Source organism: Sinohyriopsis cumingii, chromosome 3, assembly GCF_028554795.1.
Source record: "Sinohyriopsis cumingii isolate HCF-2022 chromosome 3, ASM2855479v2, whole genome shotgun sequence".
Taxonomy (NCBI): domain Eukaryota; kingdom Metazoa; phylum Mollusca; class Bivalvia; order Unionida; family Unionidae; genus Sinohyriopsis; species Sinohyriopsis cumingii.
In genome coordinates, this window is record NC_142963.1 from 65,166,071 (window position 1) to 65,183,361 (window position 17,291).

The 17,291-nt window shown below is 33.5% G+C and overlaps 1 protein-coding gene across 1 annotated transcript in view; it reads right to left on the reverse strand.

Moving 5' to 3' along the window:
• LOC149803006 (uncharacterized) overlaps positions 1-17,291 on the reverse strand; it is a 264,028-nt gene that overhangs the window by 27,500 nt on the left and 219,237 nt on the right. Inside the window, exons 13-15 of the mRNA XM_089953867.1 lie at positions 13,329-13,472; positions 12,616-12,756; positions 5,992-6,132 (exon numbers count right to left, since the gene is read on the reverse strand). Coding sequence (XP_089809993.1) covers positions 5,992-6,132; positions 12,616-12,756; positions 13,329-13,472 — 426 coding nt within the window. The remainder of the gene's footprint in view (positions 1-5,991; positions 6,133-12,615; positions 12,757-13,328; positions 13,473-17,291) is intronic.

The following is a 17,291-nucleotide window of genomic DNA, read 5'->3' on the forward strand; positions in this document are numbered from 1 at the left end:
GACAAAGATTGTACTCAAACAGAAACTCATTGCAAATTTTTCATGGATTTCTGGACATCACAATGTATTTAGGGTAAGTTAATCCCAAATATTTTATACATATTTCCAAACAATGACAAAATAAAGAAATGAAGATAATTACTCATGTATTTGTTCTAACTGGTCAATTCAATTATACACTGCTGATCAATGAGTTAACACACACACACACACACACACACACACACACACACATATATATATATATATATATATATATATATATATATATATATATATATATATATATATATATACATACATATATATATATATATATATATATATATATATATATATATATATATATATATATATATATATATATATATATATATATCCTTAATAAATTAACAAATACTGAACCTAAGAATGACTTCATACATTTGTTATCACTTACACTGTCTATCACCTTTGGATAAAACATCTAGACCAAATATATAGTTTTGCAAAATAGAGTAAGCAGAAAGAGGAGTTATAAAGCATAAAGGACAAAAAAAAAAAATACATTGTAGGTTAGGTAGCTAAAGTCACATCACATCCCCACTTGTTAGTATCTAATGATGTTTGTGCCTCATATAATGCGATAGAGCGAAAGGAAAAGGCACGACAATTTCCATGTCAAAGTTGGTCAAAATCTATTCAATAGTATATTAAAGTTGATGAAATATTTTTATCTCTAGGCTCATTGCCCATCCTAGGACAGAAATTATATAATGAAAACAGAAATAGGATGAGTGAGTTTAAAAGGAAGTTTGAACATAATAATACCAAAAAAGTACATTATAAAAAAATGGGGGTGCTGCCATGAGTTTCAAACTAAACTCACAACCTTTTGTTTGGCAACCAAGACACACATAAAGACAAATGATTGTTCATTCTAAGTTGGGAGTGATGAAAGTTTACCAAAAAAAATATTTAAAAAGTACAAACAAAATTAACAAAAGATTTGGAATAAGCAAATTTAAAGGAACATTTGAACATAAAAATTCAAAAAATGTAAAGTAACAAATTTGGGATCCCACCATGAGTTTCAAATATATGACCTCTTGTTCATCAAGCAGGACACACACAGAATAAAACAAAAAGGCAAATGTGGGAGCTTATATTATCATTTGAAAGGTCTGTATTAGAGCAAGGTGCCCAAAAATTGTATACCATGGCATTTCAGAGTGTACAGCGATATGTTCAATGGTACAACTCAATTACATTGTGAACCAACAATTTATGGTCTAGGGTAGGTACCTGACACTTTTTTGGCTTTAATTTCTTCTGCCAATAGCATGGAAAATATCTTGTTCTGATTTATACCAAAATAACATCATATTCTAGCCAAGATACTATTTGGAAAAATTTCAATCATCTTGTGTGGGTGTGTGCGAGTTGGATTTTTAGCACAGCTTTAAAACATTTTAAGTCATACTGCTACTATGTCTGTGGTGTGGCAGTTTATACTGATGTCTAGCACTGGGGCATCCTGCTGCAGACATGTAGCATGATGTTCAACCCAGTCACATTAACCTGACACCAGGTCGACCAGTCCTAACACTAACCTCTTAATGCTGAGCGCCTAGTGAGACAGCTGTTAGTGCTATTTTTTAAATAAGTCTGGTATGACTTGGCCACGGTTCAAACCAGTGACCTCATGCATCCGAGACAGACACTTAACCACTAAGCCACCAGAGCGGTTTCAGTTTACTTGAGATATTCATCCAGTACAAGGTACTGGTAATTTAACATGCATTGAACATTTGATAAAAGGATCATAAACATAATTATATTTATAATATTTATCATTAACATGTGACAGATACAACACTCTTGTAATAAAAAAAAGACTTTTTAAAACTATTTTCTCCTGAATAATGAAAATATGATCTTAATATCATTGCTTCATAACAAGATTCTTTGGGAATTCATGTACATTCCTTACTGACTGAAACTACCGATGTACCAGTACAGTGAAAAAGTACTGTGGTACATACCACTGGAAAAAATACTTTGGTAATCTGGTATACCAGTAACACAGCGCACCTCTATCCCATATACTTAGCGTTTTTAGTCAAATTTGAGTAAATTCCATTTTCAGTTTCTTTCAAAATTAAAGTTTCTGTTTCACTTTTAGCAATGGCAGCCATATCTGGTAACAGATTGGCATAATTTCTACAAGTTTAGACTCTTCAATGCTTGTCTCTTAAAATCCATTTGAGGCTTTTAATGGTGTGTGTGTGTGTGTGTGTGATTTGGACTTTTAATGTAGCTTTAAAAGTTTTTCAGTCATATCACTATGTCTACAATGTGGCATTTTATAGTGATGTCTTGCACTGGAGCATCATGCTGCAGACATGTAGAATCATGACCCACCAAAACACATTATCCTGACACCAGGCCAACCAGTCCCAACACTAAACTCTTCATGCTGTTCATAAAGGCAATGCAGCTGTAAGTACCATTCTTTATAAGTCTCTGGTACGACTAGGCAAGGGCTTAAACCCGTGACCTCCTGCATCTGAGGAAGACGCTCTAACCACTTAGGCTACCAGAGTGTTCTGACTTTTTTTAAAGGTGGCCATGATTTAATATTCTATTGGCATCATTAGTACAAACTTTAAAAAAGCCTATTCTGTCCAATTTAGAAAAATTTCTGATGCTCTTTTTTCAATAAACTGTTCAAGTTTAGTAACAGTGGCCATATATCTTTCAATTAAGGCATCATATGTATGTAGTTGTATGGCCTACATGCTTTATACAGTAAATCCCCATCATAACAGGCTTAATTATGGCACTAATCTATTTCAAATATACCGACAATTGTAGCATGGCTTCAGAAATTTCATACATTTTCTTAACACACACAAAAAATACTATGTAAAAAGTTAATTATTATTTTGGGAAAGAGATTGTGTCAGAATTCAAATACAATCATTGCATCAAATTTTATAACAACATCACCAATTTCTTGAAGTTTTGTGCCAAGATAAACAACTGCTAGATTTAATAATGCTTCAAGATGTGCTGAATTCTTGAAGAACAAAGTCTATAAAGACTGAATCGCTGTTTATATGAATCAAGTCACAAACATTTTGATTTCTGAATGTTCACTTTAGTGGTCATTCACTATGTAGTTTATTTTTCAAGGATGTCAGCTCATAAATGTTAAGTCTATGAACAATAAAGCCATCAAGTCTTTGTTGTGTTTGTCTTCAATGCATTCTTTATACAATTGAGCTGCAGAATGTCTGGTCATGTTTTAAATGAGTAGCATACTCGGGGGAAATTATTCTTTCAATTCATCGTTTAATCTGAAATAATGCAGCGACTGTGGTTGAATATGTTGCCCAGTACTGACAAGATTTCACTTTGCGTGTGCACACACTCACACATGTACATATGAAACAAACTGATCCACAAATCAAACTAAAAAATAACAACAAAAGAATGGTAAAAGACATTTAAAATGCAACAAATGAACACTAAAAAATTAATAAAGCTACCATTTAACATGACCATTACTGCAACATTTTTCTAGCTAGCAACACTGACATATCCCCCCCCCACAATGATGTTCTATGTTAAATATCAATAGAAATATATATGTGCATGATACCCCAAGTTGATGTATAGTTACAGCTCTCCAATCATGTAAATAGAGGCAGACAAGGCAATGCAATCCACTCATAACAGCTAAGAAGATAAGGCATGACCTAAAATTGACATAACAAGTCTCATGTACTGATAATTTCCATGAGACACATGCCATCCCTTTATGACTTTGGAAAACACAACTTCATTTTTTTGGGGGGGAGGGGTGCAGTTGCTTAGATAGAACATCATCAGATTTGTAAGCTAATACCTCCCAGGGCACAGCTCAGATTAGCTGTCTCTGTGTCTCATTAGGAAAGGCACTTTCCTTTAATATCCTCAACATGATACAGATATCAACGTCTAAAATGTGCCATTAAGACTACTAACACATCCAGCTTTTTTTGACAATATTAATGTGTAAGCAGCCACTTTAAATTATAGTATTTTAAAGAAAATTCTTAGAGAGTTAATGTTAAATGCCTCATTCAAACCTTTGCATAGAAAACAGTCTGGGTAATTCAACAGAAGCATGTAAAAGTGGAAAATAAGACAGAAATAAAAATATGGTGCGAACAGGATACACATCAATTACTGAAGGCAAAATAAATAGATACTTATTTACATAAAAAGGAAAAGCAAAAGATGAAATAAAGTTAAAAAAAAGAAAAAAGGATACAGCTGGGCTCAAACAGGTGCCTGATACATTATTACTAATAACAAAACTGTTTTACCTTTACATCATCAGCCTGAATATACAATGTGTTGGTAATTTACTATTAATAAACAAAAATTTGGTTTCGTGAGATTCCTTAGGGTAATAGCTATATAGCAAGCTTCGATTATTTGTTTTTGATTTGTTTTGTTTAGTTTAATTTTTTTTAAAAGTATTATACACAACCTTGGCACTAAAAGTAAAACAAATCATACAATAATACTTTTCTTCAATAAATAATGCTTCAAAAACTGCTATAATCAATTTTATTAGTCTGTATTATGATGTGCCAATAGCCCACTAAGCGGGTCTATTTTAAAGCTAGTCTACATACAATAATTTAAAGCTATGCACTTAAATATTTTTAAAAAATGAGACAAATGAACCATAATACAAGTCAATAGTGCATTCCTACTGGATTCAGTGCTGATTTCATAAGATTAATGTATGGGTGTGAGTCACATTATTATTCATATTATGATCCTATTTGCCTGAATGGCAATATATCTTCATGTTATAAAAGAGTTGAATATAAATAATAAATGCAACTTAATATTTTCAATGTAATTTTAAAAAATGATATTTTTATTTAGTACCAATCATTCCCATTTAACATACCATTTTAGTCAAAAATAGCATTATAATTTGCTCTTTTATTGCTATTCTATATTAAGCTGTTATCATCCAAAATCTTCTGATTACAATTTGCACTAAAGAATGCCTCAAAATGCAACCAGAAACAAAAAGAGAAAACAAAATTCTCTTTAAAAAACAGCATTCGACATTAGAACGCTGATTTTGCTTAAGGAAACATATAATGGCATTTTGTGTTGCTGTGCAGTAGGCCCAAAGTTATATGGTGATTGACAATAGAGATGATCCCAAAAATTCATTTTGCCTTCAACTTTCTGCTTCTTAGTGATAAGCACAAATGAGCACATGTATACAATTTGTATATACGTTAGATGATTTCAAAAAGAATCCTCTGTCAAAGAACCTTGAGTGTGCTGTTAGTATTTTTTAGAACTTCAATGAATCAGAAATTTTCTAAATTCTGAGAGGTTTTTCTTATTGAACACATGCCCTTTTAGGAACAGAATAAACTGTTAATATCACACTGTTTCATGTTATCTTTGCATATGTTGCAGTTGATATATAGTGGATATGGTATAACCAATACAAATGCTCTTACAGACAGCTTAATTTATTGCTAAATCTGGGGGCCAAAATCAGCCCTTATCAAACTATGTAATGTTGTGGCAAATCTGTATCTTTACACTTTCAGCACTTAACTTTTAATCAGCACCATATAATCAGAATTGTTATTGTGCATCTAGAGCATATCAAACTTTTAATTCAAAAATATTAAAAATTAAGTCATTATACCACATTTTGTATTGCATCTTTTGCCCCCTCCATTGTGTACAAGGAGGAAGAAAGCTAAAAACAAAACATGTTCAACCAGTTCACATCATGGAGAAAGTAGTCCATCAGGTAAAATACATTTTTATTTAAAATTCAAGAAGTTAGTACAACAGAAAAAGACAATCACAACATCTATATTTTTTTGTGTAACATCTAATGAAATTTCCCTAAATTCAGCCTGTAAAAACATTCATGCCATTTCTGATATCTTTTTTCATCAATATTCATACCTTGCTGGCATAGAATTCCCTGATATCCAGGTATACAAAGACCATCTGGACATGAACCATCTTCACGGTTACAGGTAGCTCCATTCTTACACTGTCCACATTTGAAAGCACATAAATTTCCATAATATCCAGAGGGACAAACTGTCAAAAAAAGAGAGATTTTTCAACTACAAGATATTCTTCATCTTCGCATACATTGTACGAAAAATATTAAATCACTAACTCAACATTTTTTTATAAACAGTAAACAGCCTTATCCTCTTATTACTTTTTTTGCATGAATGACTGAACACTTGAAAATAATAATGTATTAAATTCCTTTGCTTAATTGTACATCTTTATTTCTGTTCTGGTCACCTAAAAAAGAACAGCATCATATGTATAATCTTTATATCATTTTCAAGCAATGATCATTAACAAAGACAGCACTCAATGAAACATTTACTCATTGAAAGATGGATACAAATTTTTAATTTGTGCTGCAAAGGTAGTAAACAAGAAAGTCAATGTTATTCAGCAAATATACAAATCAAGACAAGACTCACTCATATGTACTGCATTACGACCCTATACTATAATCTATATAAACTTTGAATGAAGGAATCCTCAGTTTAACAGAATTTGAGAACATTACAAAGACACAATTCTGTAGCAAGTATGAGTAACCTACTGGAAATTGGTTTTGCAGAGGTCTATCAATATCAAAGTGTATACTATATTTGGTCCAAAGCAAATATTAATAAAGAGCATCATTGTGCAGAAGGCAATGGATAACCAAGTACACTAAATAACAAACTACAATGCTAATAATCAAACTCATCCAAGATCATCTTGATAAAGAGATATCATTCTTTTGACCAGTCTATCATATTAATCGTGCAATAATCCCCTTGCTACCTGTGACTACAAAGAGACTTTTCCAAATAGTCTGATATTCTGCAATTCATACAAATGATGCAAAAACTGGAATGACTGACATTCCCATCAACATCAATATGTTTACCAAATCCAGTTGAATCCAATAAAAAATAAAGAAGTTCTAAATGCACAAAAATAAAATCAGTGGGTCCAACTATCAGGGTCTATGACAAATAATAGCAAGGATCAAATCAGTCGGGCCTCATCAAAATCAAGCTTTCTAGAAAATGAGGGTTAATCCAGTAATAATTAAGTACCCGTAGTTACTGTCCAAAAAGGAAAGTGGTGGGTCTAAAAATCTGAACTACCACTACAATTAATGATGGGGGCCCTGAGTGGCCACCTGGTCTAAAGCGCTCACCATTTCAGATCAATGCCATCTCACCTCTGTCTGCATGGATTTGATTCTCAGATTTGACCAATGCCAGTATATGAGAAAGCTTACCAGTACCTTCTCATAGGTTGGTGGTTCTTTCTGGGGTTTTCCCAGGTTCTTAATTCCTCCACCATTTATACTGGCTGCCATGCATAGTCTATCTTGTGCGAAAATATGATGTTAAACCCTACAACAACAACAACAATTAATGACATAAAATGATGACAATCAAACTCATCCATGCTGCCCAATTAATATCAAACAGCATACCAAATTTGAGTTAAGTGCAATACGGGACTTGTTCTGTAGAAATCAAAATGTAACAGATAGACAAGAAGGAAATATCTTGCAAGGTACAAGAAATGAAGATAAAAAGAATCTAAGAATTTGATACGGAAAGGATAGAATTTTGTGTCTAGTTGGGAAAGTCATGTCACCAGTATATCTGAAACATCACTGGACTGAATGGAATCTAATTTTATAGTTCTGATGATCTTGAGTGGATGTTTCATTGTGTATAAATTATCTTGAAACCACTGGTGATAACAAATGACGTTATCATCTGATGTTGATAACAGTGTCTAGGCAATTGATACTAATTACAGTAAAAACAATCCATAAAGAAAAAGCAAAGGATCCCTTCAATTAATTCTTTCTAGACATGTACAGCTTCTATCAAGGCTCAAAATTAATCAAACTGCACCAAGACAATATTACAATATTTAAAAATAGGTCAAAGATCACAATCTCTAGAACCAAACAAGGTGACTTGGGATCCTTTGTAGGCATCAGAACAACCCATTATGTTACAATTGGTTACACTGTTCCAGTACATTAACTTCATTTTTTGTCCCACAAGAAGAGAGAGGGATAGGGATCAAGAGGAAAAAGTACTCAAACAGTAAAGTTTGACCTGGTTATAGTATGCTCTGTTATAACATGAATTCGCATACACCACAGTTGTGGCACAGCTCCCAAAATTTCATATACTGTATTTCCTTGTACACAAAAAAAAATTCTTAAGAGTATGAAAAATAATCTGTAAAGGGATTATTAATATCTTGGGGAAGAGATCACATATAAATTCAAATATAAGATAATGGTGTAGCTCCTGAAATTTCATATACATATATTATTCTCATATATCTTAGTATTACTGATCCATGAGCAATAAAGTCATTAAGTCTTCGTTGCGTTTGTCTTTAATGCATTCTGTATATAATCATTGCTCAAACAATATCTGACATATGTTTGTTCTTTAAGCTGCATACACAACCAAGCAACAAACAATGCAGTGGTTGATAAAAGATTCTCAACTGAATTTATAACTCAGTGTAAGTACATTGCTAATCATCAAAGTCAACTGATGAATTACTCTTGTTCAAATCATCGGGTAATGACGTATAAAACAAAACAAACAAAAAACTAAATCCATGAACATGAGTCTGTGGTTTGGTGTTGTTGTTAAACGCAATCAGTTGACCAGTGAATATCATCCACTCCCTACAAAAATGCCCTCATTGTTGATTGACAGTTATTCTTGCTGTAGTTGTCCAAATGAATAGATGTAAGTGTTAAATTAGTGGGCATTTAGAATGAATAATGGATACCAAAACAAAGCTTTTCTGTTAAAGATAAGATTGAAGCCTTGGATAGGATTAAGTCCAGTGTTAAACAATCACAATTAGCTAGAGATGTATGTGTGCATGAGGAAGGTGGAAATTCCCCAGAGCAGATTTACAATTGTGATGAAACTAGATTGTACCATAAAATGTCTAACAACCCCAAAATTGTGAAAAGAGACAAACAAAAACAGGAAGGGTTTAAGAAAATAAAGGAGAGATTAACTTTGCCACAAACATAAAGCTCTAAGTATCATAAAATTCAAGTCACCAAGGTGCTTCCATTATTTAAATATGAACATCCAACCATTTTCATATGATATAACAGAAAATGCATGGATGACAGCTGCTTTGTTTGAAAAATGGTTTCAAAATGAATTCATACCGGCAATTTGATCCCAACTGAGAAATCTGAAGATGGAGACAAAGGCATTTTTATTATTGCACATCTGTCCTGCACACCACCCACCCACAAATAGCCTGTTTACAAAGGATGGGAAAATAAAACCCAGCTTCCTCCCAAAGAATATACATCCAGGGTTCAGCCGTTGGACCAGGCATAATACCAGTCTTTAAAATGAACTATAGAAGAGAACTTGTGAAAAAGATTGTTTTTGATGAATCCTCAATTTAGTCAACAATACAGAGTCTAAATTTGAAAGAGATAATGTATCTCATTGGCAAATCCTGGGATGCCATTACACCCAGTTGCATTGAGAAATGCTGGAAGAAAGGCCTTGGAGAAGCATTTACTATTACTCAGGACAACATTGGTAATATCAGTGATGATGACGATAGTTTATTTGATTTTTGGAGAAGGATGTGTCAAGAGGCTGAGAGGGCATTTTGGAAGTGGATGCAGTGATGTGACAGTGTTAATGAATGGCTCACTTTTGATAATGAATGCCCAGTTGCAGACCAAGTTTCTGATGCAGAAATTATTCAGAATATTACATTAAATAACAATAATGATGATGCTAATGATGGATATGCTTCTGCTGTTGACAGCGAGGACACCATACCTGAGGATAATCCACCATCAGTAACAGAAACAATCTAAAGATTACAGTGTGATTTTAAGATGGATGCAGATGCCAAGATATTGACTATGTTTGAATTCTTCATATAAGGAATATGATTTACTTTGGCAACAGCAAACGTGACAGTAACAGAAAGCAGCTGAAAATCAGTCATTTTAAAAAAAAAACAATAAAGAAATATGATTCATGGCTCAGAAAACTTAGCAATATGAAATTTATACAAACACCATTTATTAACCTTGGGTCATACTGAAAAGAACATGTTTTTCATCGCTCACTGTGTAATTTTGTTTTTTTTTACCAATGAATTCAGACACATAATGATCTAGGGCAAAAATATTGATTTTAAATGTGTGTGTGTGTGTGTGCATATTTTTAATGGAATTACTAGTACTGTGGATTCAATGTATGTGATGAGATGCATGGGTAAGTACACCGTGTTCATACTCTATTTGTGCTATACATCAGACTGTATATATAAACAGTATATGTACCAATGCGTGGTTCTCTGAATAAGGTAAAAATTTCTATGTCTTCACTCCAAATTTCTCATTTAATATGCACTGCTTTAAGATGGTAACTGTGCCAGTGAAGCACATGCTTCTGCACCAGTTTTTATTACAAACTCACCCCTGCACATTTTTAGGTACATACATAATTTTCTTCAGCAAACTGACATGGTTCAGTCTATAACACGGTCAGGTTATATGGACACCAACTCCTATGTTATAGCAAAGTCACACTGACTTCACATGCCCACCATGTGGCAAATAGTATTATTGTACTTATTTACATACAACCCTCATTTTTCAGTCCGATATTTAATCTTTTGATTCTAAAATCAGGGTGTGATCCTCGTCTTAAATACAAACCATCCACAAAATTTGGTCATGGAAGAAGATAGATATATCAAAGAAATAATGCAGAAACGTCTTCTTCTGTCTTGGTGACTTCAGACTTTGATCTATTGCCCAAATATGAATATCCAACTTTCCTATTTCAGATCCAAGCCATCCACAAAATTTAGTCATAGGTTGTAGCACAGGATTTTCGTTATTTTGTGGAGTTCCTCTGACCCAGACCTTTCACCTTTTAATCCCTGAATAAATAATGTGTCTTTCTTGTGTCAAATGAAAACCCTCTACACAATTTAGTTAAACTCTGCAGAATTTTTTTTCCCCTTCTGCCAGTCAACATGACCTTGACATTTCACATTTTGGCTTCAAAATAAATATGTCCAACTTAATTCAAGCTATCCACAAAGTTTGGTCAAAGTAAGTTAAGGACTGTTTCATTAAAAAATACAAAGGACCCAGGGAAGGCACTTTAAAAGTGGGGTACTCACCCATAGATGCAATTTAGACTTTTCTTATCATTTTAATATGAACTCTGTGAACTCAATGTACCCTGTGATATATTTTTTAAAAACTGCCATCCCTGAGTACCATGCATGTTTCAATGGAGCAGCCCTGGTAATGAACCCAAGATAATGAGTGAAAAACATCTCTTCTGAGACTCACCATGACCTTGACCACAAGACCATTTCACCCAAAATTCAAATGGTGTTCTTGTTTCAAATGCAAACCCAGACCTTCCAACAGTACAAGGACCTCCTTTGTAAAACATTTCCATAAGTTAAACCAATTTCCAGTAATGTGCAATTGTTGATGTTCGTCATCATAAAGTACACATTAGCCATCACAACTTTCAGTTCAGTTTCAGAAACTACAGTCCCAAAACCTATAATGGTCAAATACTTAATGCTAGATCTCTCAAATCAACATATTCTTTATCTCTTTTCTAAATTCTCATAGCAAAAGTAATCATCCCTACCAATATATTAGCCACACACAAATTGACAGGATATGTTACCCAATAAATGCAATTCTCACATTTCCTGTTTCTTTTCCCATCAGGGTCGATTATATAAATATTATTCTTTTATACTTCCGTACATACTGGTTGGAATTTATTCCCTTCACCTTCAACATATTTTCATTTGCTGGACAACATTTACATACTATGATATAATCTAAAGGCAAATCTTGATCATGTTGGCATTTTTGCATCAATAATATACGTAGATTCAACTATCTAAGGCACCCTCTATACAGTGAATCTGATTAACTAGCTGATTCCAATGAGTAAAATGTGAGAATTCAGATCCGGACTGAACCCAGAAAAGCTATGTTGGGATTTGACCTTAAAAATCATATTTTCATAAACTTATCTATTGTTCCAAAAGTTCATAATTTGAGGGTTGTTTCAGTCAATTTTATGGTGAAATCATAATTGTTGACAGGTCTGTAAGCCAATTACAATGTTTGGCTGAGGTCTCCAGTACAAAAGTAAAGTCATTGTGTAGACAAAGTTTCCCTCTTTCAGTTAATGTGGCCTTGCTGTTTGATCTATAGAGCCTATAATTGGTAGGTTTCAACCCTGACCCCAAATACATGTTACTTATAAAGTCTGATAATGGTAGATGCTAGAAAATCAAATTATTATCCATTATTGAAACAGGGAATAAATGGATGAATTGATGTCATAACATTATGCACTCTGCCTTACGAACTTTCTCTCTTTCCTAAAGCAAACCTGTCACTATGAAATGAAGAACTACAATCCAGAAGTCCTGGGCTCAATTGAGAGCATTGACAAAGTCAATTACCTTGATCACACTTCTCAGTGAAATAGCCTAGATCACAAAGGAGGTTTGGACATGATCCATCTGTTTTGTTACACAGAGCTCCATTCCAACAATGACCACAAACAGATGAACAGTTAATACCATATGTTCTATCTTTACATTCTGAAAGAAATAAGAGGAAGGAAAATTAATTTAATATCTAAACATTTAAAAAAGTCATATATAAAGAAATACCAATATGCCTAAAAAATTTCAATTTTCTACGTGAAGTGATACTTGATTTATCATGCACAAAAGTCCAAATATGAAATTAAATTAAAAAAATGTGGGGAAAAAATTCAGAATATTGTTTTAACATTCAAAAGGTCTAATCAGCTATTCCATTTATGATTCAATAAAATGGTTAAAAATATCATGGTTATAAGATGAATAGTTTTTGTGATATTGCTCTAAAAAGACAATTCTTGACTGATTTACATGAGTCAAGATTAGCAACATAAAAAGATATGGATGGACAAGCAGGTAAAAATCATCATCCCTTCTACTACTGGGGCTTTAAAAACATGACAATAACTGAAGCTAAAGATATCTTCCTTCTGCAAAAATACTTTCCAAGCTGCAAATGAAATTTATTCAGCAAAATAAAGAGTACTTATTTGATATGGCTGAATTGCACATTCTTATCACTGTGTCACTGACATATTAAATGATTCATAGTTAGCATTTTATTGTACCTGACTGGCATAGCACGCTGTGATAATAACCAGGTCCACACAGACTATTAGGACAGGAACCATTGCGGCTGTTACATGCAACATTGTCCTTACAGAATCCACAGCGAAAGGAACAATTGCCACCATAAAATCCTTCTATGCATGCTGAAGAAGAGAAAATCAACATTTCAATCATCATTAGTTCAAAAGAATTCATACCAGAAATCAACAAAGAAATAAAACAAAAGGACCAAGTGGGCATGATATCACTCAGATGGCATTCATTGGTCTAAAAGACCAAAGTAGTAGTACCAAGATAACTTGTGTTAAAAGGCACACACTGAACTAAGCTTCTTTTGCATTTTCACCAATTGATGTTTTCAAAACCCAACACTTTTTGAGGTCAGTGAATGCTTTCATATTGTGAGAACAATAGAAATCCTAGTATTTTTATTCTATTCAATTAGTAGTGTTAAACAGCCTAAAAGAGTATTTTGTGTATCAACTAGATAGTTATTAAATCTGATAAGTATGTTTCAGTCTATGCGATATTGAATTATTATTCACACATGATGTCCGAAGTAGTGAAATTGCATGCATTTGTAGCCCCGTCACAAGCAAATCAATGCTATAAGCAGGTTTGTAGGCTGATTCCTAGTAAAAGTCACATGTTTGTCTTGTGTTTCATCCTGCAATAGTAGCAAGAAGGTGCTGCACATAGTCACCTCTTCACAAAGAGGATCTAGTGTCAAGGCTACCATCTACTGCAAAAACAAAGGAATATTTCTGCTTCATCAAAATAATTAAACTATTAATCTCATCAAATTGTTTAAGGAGAATTTTCTTCATATATGATCTGACTTGAAGGTTTAGAAACAGTATTTTTTTCCAGTTACTCTCGTAAATATTAAAAATTTAGATCGCTTTACACCCACTTATGACCTTTTTCCCACCACACAGCCAGATTATGGCAGAAGCAAGATGACTTCATCAAAAGATTTGATTCTATCATGGATTCTTAAATTTTCCAAAGGTATTTGACATTTGTGGTGTAATGATATATTAATAAATAAGCACAAATCGGAGCGCTAACATACTGCACTTCATACAATTTCTTCCAAATCAGGGTTTTTCCTCTATTACTTAAACTGCTTGTGACCTCTTTGTCTACTAAAACAACTTCTTGGTGATTTGAAATAAACCATAATCATTCCAATGTATGGTTTAGTAATGCCTGATGGTCATTGGCTTCCTTTTCTTCTTGGTTTAACTGCACATTTAATACATTACTGGTTTAATCATGCCAAGGAATGAGAGAGAAGTGCCTTTCCAAAGGACACACCAAGTCAGCTGACCCAGACTGACCTAGGTAGCTCTAGAATCCACAACTCTTGGACTACAAGGCAGGCACTATCATCTGTGCTACCAATCTGATGCTAAATATGCAGACAAAGGCACTATATGGAAAATCTAATCTGGGGGTGGGGTGGGGGGTAAAACTAATCTTAAACCTTTATCTCAAGTAAGCATTTCTACTTCATTCTAATGGAAGCGCCTTTATATGCCTCTACCTGATTCCCATGATACCCCCTTTGGATGTCTCTAATTCATTCTCATGGAAGCACGTTTCAATGCCTGCAGTAAATATCAGCCATTTTGAGCTGGTTTTCATAGCACCACCTATGGGGAAAACCCCCTATTAGTTCATTCATTGATGTGAATGACCATTACCTCACATGGTGGCTGAATAAACTCTAGTCATAATCTGCTATTAAAGTAATGAAGTCAGATTCTCCACTCTCCAACATGGAGGAGGCCACAGATTTTGGTCAGTGCTTCTGGAGTTTGCACAATTAGAATCACTACTATGAAAGCTTCAATAACTTGGGTAAAGGCTGTGATATTGATGGAGGCAACACTGAGGTTTTATAATTTATCAAATTCAGATTATTTAGTGAACTGGACGTAGACAGAGCATAGGAAAATTCAGAGTATGAGAAACAGCAGCTACGGTTGGTCATGCAGTTTCGCTGGCTTTAAACAGTTAATAGGCTGGCATACGAGACTGTAGACAAATAGGTAACAGATGTACTATTTATAGCACATGCCACTGTGTACCTTTGGTACATGTATACCAATTGCCATATATTCTGCGAGGTAAAGGGTCAATGATGTAATACAATGGTTCCCAAACTTTTTCTGCCACTGCCCCCTTGGTTATCCTCAGCAACCACCTACCTTACCACGTAACAAGCATTATTCAGCATTAATGCCCCCATCTGTAATTCCACCCACCCCAAGGGAACCACTGATGTAATGCTTACCTGTCAGTAAAGTGGTTCCCCTTTTACATGGCTACCTCTTCTGCACCAGAGAGAGACTATTTGTGAGAAGTATGTGTATTGTTACATGGATTTAATTTCTATTGTGAACCTGATTTTAGTCCTGATCAAAATTGAGGGTTCTGAATGGAAATAATGCTAACCTGACTTCTGTCATCCTTTTAAGTGTTAAAAAAGATGTTTTTAGAATTTCAGTTCAAGAGTTAGAAGAAGTTTCCATTGGAAATTTTAATTTTTTTCCCCCTAGAACATTGTAATGCGACTTAGGCCAAGTAGGGATGTATATAAAACAGATTGGGTAAACAATCATTCATTCCTGTTTCATATCAGTCTTTGGGAATCTTTGATCAGAGTTTGCAGTTATGTTCAGATATAATTCTAGAGGAATCATTTAAATTGTTCCTCTGAATTATAAAGCGTTTCCTGATATTTTGGATTAAAACACTACATTTGGATTACTGAAAACTCATTCAAGGCAGCCTGAACTGTATTATTGTGGTACAATAGGAAATTCAAGAGTATCTGTACATCACAACATTCAAAACTATTGGAATTCAATCAGATCATTCTATAATTCAGGACTTGTGAAAGAATATTCAGGAATATCTGGGACTTTTTATTCACAATACAGTGTCTCTTAAATTTCCACTCACTAATTTCGAGAAAAAAGAATTTCTTGATTTTTTTAAACTTGTTGATTTTGCTTCTTCCTGTTACATAGTTTAAGACCCTGAGTCGTAAAGGCTCTCATAGTCTTAAGAATTTTTTTATTTCAAGTGAACATACATTAACCAAGATTCAAACATTTTTTTAAAGAAAAATTCCAGGTCTTTTCCAGGTTTTTTGCAGGAAGAAATTCATTTTCTCAAGGTTAATATCTGACCATTACTGAAAGGAATTAAAAAACATTTTAGCTTACAAAAACTGCATCTATCAAATCAACAGATGTTTCTATTTCAAAACTTCCATAACGTCTGAATCAAACATGTGACCATATTTTAAACTAAAAATTGTATCACAAAAAAACCAGTCTGATTGAAAATTCGAAAAAAATTTGTTATCAGCAACAGCAAATTCAAAACCAGACCAGGATTTGGTACATCTACCACTAGAAATCTAATGCATGACATACAATGTAAACATTTCCTATACACAGTCAAAAATAAAAACAAATTCAAAGTATTAGAATCTTATCTTATAAAAAAAAGTATGTTAACCCTGAATTAATCTATGCCAATAAAATCAAAAACATTTATCAACAACAACCTACACTCCTTAAGATGATTTGGTTAAAAATCCATCACTTACAAAACTTAAATACAAAAGAGTTCATTTTATATTTTGACCAAAAAGAACACCTCAAAATTGTATACTCCACTTACATCTGTTTGTAATCTGATAATCTAGTCCCCAAACCTTTATAGATACTCAAATTGGCTGATATCATTTCTTAACATTTCCCTAACATGTAATACAAGGGATGAAACCTCTTTCATTTCTCCCACAACCTTTTTAAGTACATACATCAATATTCCAAGCAACATGTCAAACTATGTAATAATTTACCACACATGATTCAACATTTTGCCACACCACTCTATCTATAATGAATGGCAGATAGTTTTCCAACATTAATGCCAGA